General features: G+C 44.8%; 1 protein-coding gene across 1 annotated transcript in view; it reads right to left on the bottom strand.

Annotated features, from left to right (window-relative positions):
• Positions 1-3,353: 3,353 nt before the first annotated feature.
• HDHD2 (haloacid dehalogenase like hydrolase domain containing 2) overlaps positions 3,354-6,984 on the bottom strand; it is a 28,489-nt gene continuing 24,858 nt past the window's right edge. The window contains exons 5-6 of the mRNA XM_018561003.1: positions 4,976-5,039; positions 3,354-3,503 (exon numbers count right to left, since the gene is read on the bottom strand). Of these exons, the coding sequence (XP_018416505.1) occupies positions 3,400-3,503; positions 4,976-5,039 (168 nt within the window). The 3' untranslated portion in view covers positions 3,354-3,399. The remainder of the gene's footprint in view (positions 3,504-4,975; positions 5,040-6,984) is intronic.

Below are 6,984 nucleotides of genomic sequence, written 5' to 3'. Positions count from 1 at the left end.
TGCAAGCAATCCAAATACTAAATTTGCTGAACTCACAAAGCTGTGATGAATGTGTCATTTACCATATGATAGTCATTTTTTTTTTGTCACTATAATTTGTTTAGCTCTCATTGGCTTGGTTGCTAAATATAACCGTTAATAATCCAGATCTAAGAACAAAAATGTTAAATATATTTCAGCTTACCAGGCCTTAGATGTGGTGGCTGCATTAGTTTTCTTTTTTTAGGCTTTTCCTTTAATTTTCACCTGGTGATTCGAAGAAAAAAACATTTTAATGTCCTGTCCTAGGGTGGCAACGTTGACTCGCCGTACTGTATCTACGGAGCAGCATTGTCACCACAGGGACAGGACTATAGAACAGCTCCCTCTACTCTTCTCCATGACATAAGAGAGTTGTGAAGTTCTCGTTCTCGTGAAGAATATCGTGCATAGTTCATTTATTTCACTAATGCAACTTAAAAGGTGAAACTAATATATGAGAGAGACTCATTACATGCAAAGCAAGATAATTCAAGCCGTGATTTGTCATAATTGTGATGATTATGGCTTACAGCTCATGAAAACCCCAAATCCACAACCTCAAAAAAGTAGATTATTACATGCAATCAATAAAACAAGGATTGTACATAGAACAATATCGGACCTCTGAAAAGTACAAGCATGCATATGTACTCAGTACTTGGTTTGGGCCCCTTTTGCAGCACTTACTGCAATTACTTTTGCACGATATTCTAATTATTCGAGTTTCACCTGTAACTGATAAGAGTGCATAACAGGCACAGGACAAGTTATCAGCGACAACATTTCTGGAAGGATCAACCGGCATTTTTTATTGGAACAGATAAAACAAAACACTGTTAATGATATGTCTAACAAGCCAAAAGGGAGCAAATGGAAGAACGTAATTGTTTGGGTTTACATAAGAAGTCTCGCCAGAGGATGAAAGTACATGTGACTCCCCCCCCACCCCAGTGCACATTGCACTTGCTCCCATTCAATTTTCTGCAGGGGTTTTCAAATATGCAATTGTTATTTCTGTCAGTGGCGGTTGTAGCTCCACCCCCAGGCTGAAGCCCAATTTATGGGCATTCCTATGGAGGAGTTACAGCCAGCACTGAAGTCACCTCCCCGTCTTCATTCTGCAACCCTCTGCCTCCTGCACTCAGAATGGCCTGCACAACCCCCGCCCCCTCCTGCTCCTCTGCCAGACACCTTCAGCTCTGCCATTTAGCCCTGTGCCTCCTCTGCCCAAATCTTTGAACAAGAAATTCGTATTCCGACAAAACTTCTCCGTTTGAGCTATTAACCCCTGTAGCTTAAAGGATAAGTGCACTTATCTGTTTTCTCCTCCTCTCCTGAGCTAAACTACTGCACCCTCCGTATATACAATGACCGCACCTCCGGCATTTATTTAAATCCTGACTTAAAAAATGTGTATGCCAATTGCTTTCTTTATGGGGCCCTGTGGTGAGGTCAGAGACTCTCGGATTATCCTATTGAAGTCTATTGGAAAGATATTGCGAAGCCACGTCCAGCTCGCAGACTATTTCCTTATCGGCGTATAAACAAACGCTGGAGGCCGCGGCTAGTAGATCAAGATAGTCATATGGGATCTGGGGAGGAGGACGTAGTTTAGGTTAGGCGAGGGGGGCAAAAATGAAAAGCATGAGTATCTGTGAATGAAATGAGACTAAAGGCTGATTTGCTGAAATGTTACTTTTAATAGCAGGTTAGTTACAAGAGAAGTGCCTTCAATTCTCTGAATCTAATCTGAAATGTCTTTGATGACTACAGGCATAGAGGTTCATCTATCAGATATCTGTGCCATGAACATATGTTTGTCTCATCCAAGCATACATATTTATGTGAACAGGAAGAGGTAGTAGTGGTTAGACAGCACAGACAGCCTATTTCAGAACAAACAATAGTGATAGGACAAGGTTATCAAACAATTTGGGTCCGGCCGGGAGAATCTGCAGCCTCAACAGTTTGCCTGCGTGAGGCTCAGTGTGTTCCTATGACTAGTTTTACAGCTGTACCTTTAACAAAAGAAATGCTATCCCTCCCTTCCTAGCCCTGGTGAACGCTATCCCACCCTTCCTAGCCCTGGTGAACACTATCCCACCCTTCCTAGCTGTGGTGAACCAACGCTATCCCACCCTTCTCAGCCATGGTGAACTATCACTATTCTATTTTGCCTAGCCCTGGTTAACTAATGATATCCCACCCTTCCTAGCCCTGCTGAACTAATGCTATCCCACAATTTCCAGCCATGATGGGCTAATCTAAACTAATCCCCTTCCCCATCAGCTTATTTATCCCAGTAGCAAAGCTCTGGCATGCTCCGATGTTTTCAGCCTCCCCGGCAAAAATCCTAAACACGTCTGCTCATTGAGCCCTCATAGACTTGTATTGGGGCCTTACTGTGGGCGTTCCCAGCCCCATACAAATCCACATGGATCCTATTATCTTTCTTATACTAAATACCCCTAACCCCCGGCATATGCGAGAGGCAGAGTCGTGGTCAGCGACTGGTCTCCCGCTGGTCTTATCTATATTTCATAGAACAGACATCAGACAGTATCATACTTCATACACACCAGGTGAGTTGCTTAGGTAGCACTTAAATAAGCCATGGGAGTCAGGAAACAGACTCAGAAAGCTCAGTCTACCTTCACAGCAACCACATATCTCCAAAGACACCGGAAAAAACAAGGAGCACCTATACAGAAAGACTATACAGGGGCTCTGTGTATAATATAACTAATAAAAAAATATGTACTTGGAGTCCCCCTTTAAAGCAAACCAACAGGTTAGGTGGCCTTACCTTTCCTTCCCTCCACAGCAGCTCTGTTCAGTGCAGAGAGCGAATTGAAACACCCAGTAGTTCCAGGTATGGAGCAGCATTTCACTCACTCCATGTGACAGTGCTGGACCAATCAGCGATGCCACAAGGGGAGCCCATAGCCCCGCATAAGCTATGACTCCAGAGACTCGTAGCTTATACAAGACTGCAGAAGGGAGCGGGGGAACGAAGCAAGTATAAGCTGCTGGGGGGGCTGAGTGAAAGGAAACCTGCTGCTGTACGGACGTTCTTATAAAGCTAAAGCCTTATTCACACCGGCCTCCTGCGTTTGTTTTACATGCGTTTAGACCACATGATGTGCCCCTGGACGCACAGGTTTCTATTTTCTCTAAACACAATTAAACGTAACGCAAGTAAATGCGACGTGTACATTATACCATTACAAATCATTACATGTATTTACATGCATTTAGCAATGTCCTACAATGTACATCATTGCCCGTGTGAATGAGGCCTAAGTCACTTAGCGCGGGACAAATATGCAGTTTTGGAGGTAGAAGGGTGGCAGGCGGTTCAGTCTGCATGAGATCTCCTTATAACAGATCCTTTAGGATGTAATCCACGGCTTCGGGGAAACTTGCACAGGTCAGGTGTGGTGCTGGATCTATTTTATGTTCATCTCCGTCTCTGTATTTTCCTGTTTAACAGAAAGACGTTATTTGTAGGGATTGAGAAAATACCCCAAGGATGTTCCTTCAGTACAGAAAATACCCCAATGATGTTCCTTCAGTACAGAAAATACCCCAAGGATGTTCCTTCAGTACAGAAAATACCCCAAGGATGTTCCTTCAGTACAGAAAATACCCCAATGATGTTCCTTCAGTACAGAAAATACCCCAAGGATGTTCCTTCAGTACAGAAAATACCCCAATGATGTTCCTTCAGTACAGAAAATACCCCAAGAATGTTCCATCAGTAGAGAATATTCACAAAAGATAAAATACCCCACGAACGTTATTTTAGTAGAGGAAATACCCCAGCCAACATTCTATTAGTAAAAAAAAAATACTCCAAGAACATTATAACAGTATAGAAAATACCCAATGAATGCTCTATCAGAAAATACTCGGGATGCATCAATATCGGTTTTTCTGTATCGAGTACCGATATTGATCTCTCTTGGTACTCGCCGATACCTATACCGCTACTTCCCTAGCATGGAGCCGGCTTCTTGGGCAATCAAGAAGCTGGGCAGTGTGCCATTACCCGCCGCCCGGCTTTTTGATTGCCCGGAAAGCCGGCTTCCCAGCCAATCAGCATTGAGCTGGCTACCCGCCCAGTCAGGGAGACGTGAGGCGGGTCATTACGCGCTGTCCGGCTCCCTGATTGGCCGGGAAGCCAGCTCCATGCTGAATGGCCAGGAAGCCAGCATCCCAGCCAATCAGCATGGAGCCAGCATCCCAGGCAATCAGGAAACCGGGAGGTGGGTCATTACCCATGGCCCGGCTTCCTGATTGGCGGGAAAGCCGGCTCCATGTTCCCTCGCGGCACTGCCGGTCAGAGGAAGTCTCTGACCGGAAGTTTCTGTATCGGGATAGGTATCAGAGAATGTGGGCGAATATGAGTACTCATCCAAATACTCGGTATCAATGCATTCCTAGAAAATACCCCAAGAACGCTCTATTAGTAGAGATAATACCCCAAAAACATTCCACCAGAAGAGGAAATCCACTAAGAACATTCTATCGGTAGAGAAAATACCCCGAGAACGTTGTGTGAAGGATTTTGTGGATGAATAGCTATGTGAATTTTTGTTATTATCAGAACCCATTGGCCTCTTAAAACCGGACCTCTCATTTCTGAGCCTCACTTTAACGAAAAGTAATTGCCCCATTATTTCTGTATCCATCCCGCCAGTCCTACACAGGGACCAGTCCTGAAACCTGCACAGGAAACTAACACCGCAGAGATGCTGCCACTGAAAATAACTGAAGCAGCAGACACCTAGGGGGATTATCATGTGCGGTGCTGACTTGGTGCCCGGCCCTCTCAGCCCCCCCCCACAGGATGCTCTACCAGGGCTTCATAGACGGGGAAAGTGCAGCGCACGTCATCCTCACAGACAGGACGGTACATATGAGTGGCAGCTTTATGTTCATAGATACATACCTGTTCTGACCAGGATGCCCAACATTCCAGTGTTCTGTGCCCCTCCGATGTCATCTCTGCTGTCCTGCACAGAGAAAACAGCAAATGTTTTAATACTCACTGATGTTCATTTACGAATTGTACAACAGCCAGATCTCCCATAGCACATGGGGCAGTGGGATACAGTTGTGTAGCGTTATATTCAGATTGATGTGTATGGAGGAATAAAAGCAAACTGATCTCAATATGACACTTAGGGGGCTATTTATAAACAATTTGCAGGATCATTTGCCCTGCGAATATTTGTGAACCTTCAGTTTGGACAAATGATGCCAGGCGTGAACGTTTATAATATATATTTTTCTGGATTGAATGTATTATAATGTCATGCTCCATTTTGGCCACTAGGAGTTGAAGAGCCTAGGAAATATGCATTTCCTTTGCTCCATCTAGTGGCCATAATGTAGTATTACCTGACAATACATTCAAAGTGGAAACAAATATTAAGAATGTTCATTTTTGGCATTAATTGCCCAAAATTAAAGCTCACAGATATTCACAGAGGGAAGGGCCCTTCAAAATAATAGACCCTTACTGATCCCAAAAGCCCGTGCACACTAGCCCATAGGCTCGGTACATATTTGCTTCAGTATTTACCTAGGTTTTGGAAAGTCAACCCACTTCAAGCAGCTTTATTGAAGCCTTGATAGCACCCATCATTTCCAGTATGGGGGTCTTAAACACATTTTATTGCGTATCTACACCAAAGAGTAAAACATGTCATATATTGCAAGATACCAGTCCTTGGTGGCTGCATTAGTTTCCTTTTTTCAGGCTCCCCCCCCCCCCCCCCCTTTATTTTCACCTGGTGATCCTGAGAATAACACACTTCCTGTCCTAGGGTGGCAATGCTCACACCTCTACTGTATATTTTACAGAAGGAAGATAACTTCTTTCCGCTTTCAGTTCAGCTCACAGGCAGTGACAAGCACTGCCAAGATCAATAGGTATCATCATTCTCTTGCAATTCTCTGTACAGAGGAGCTCACACTGTGAGGGGGAGAAGCAGCACATGCGGCATGCTGATGTGCTGATGGGTAGGTCAGTCCACCTTGCTCCTTCTACAACTGAAATATTTATTTTGGATGGGCTGACCCTCCAAGCTATACAAGTCCCGTCTACCATGAACAAAGTGTACATTCGTTCGGCGGAGGAACGCGGTTTTCTTGCACTGTGCGTAGTCAGCTGTGATTGTGGATGCAATACCAAAAAAGACCACAAGGGGTCAGTGTTGTACTGCAGACTTTGGCTGCTGCTGTGTCATAGACGGACTTCTGCTTTCTAATAAAAGGCAGAAATTGGTAACAGTTTCAAAGGTTCTCCACGAAGGTGGCCACACACCCAGCGAATTGTAATCAACCAGAACCCGAGTTTAGTGAGGTTTTTTGTTTTTTTGCTGGCTAGCATGACAGTGTGCTGGGAACCCTTTTGGGTTGCTTTGTATATTGCTCGGCCCACGTGCTCCCTTCTCCTTTCTGCTAGTGTTAAACTAACCTAAATGTCAGCCATTTAGTTTTGTATTTGGTGCAGAATCCCACTGGAGGCCTTGCAAAGGTGCAATCTGGGCTTCTGGTGCATTGCTGTGTCTTTAACCCTTTCGCTGCTAGAGCTGCTTTTTTACTGCATTGCACATGTGTTAAAATGCACATTGTAGGCCTGAAGTTATCTTAAAGGAGAACTATGAGATGAGTGATTTCCACTCACCTCATACCCTGTTTCCCTGAAAATAAGACCTACCCCGAAAATAAGACCTAGTACTATTTTTGGGAATTGCTCAAATATAAGATCTACCCCGAAAATAAGACCCAGTTGTGACCTTTCCCAGGGCCGGTGGTGGCATAAGGGGGAACTTGAAGAGCCGTGGGAGAGAATCAGCGGTGCCAGCAAAGCCAGCGCTAGAGGAAGCGAGGCGGCAGCGGAGGGAGCAGAGCCGCATAAGCCGATGCCTCCTCTATAGTGCCGGCTCCTGT

The sequence above is a fragment of the Nanorana parkeri genome, unplaced genomic scaffold, assembly GCF_000935625.1.
Source record: "Nanorana parkeri isolate BGI_ZX_2015 unplaced genomic scaffold, ASM93562v1 scaffold492, whole genome shotgun sequence".
Taxonomy (NCBI): domain Eukaryota; kingdom Metazoa; phylum Chordata; class Amphibia; order Anura; family Dicroglossidae; genus Nanorana; species Nanorana parkeri.
This window is presented reverse-complemented; position numbering and strand designations above follow the sequence as displayed.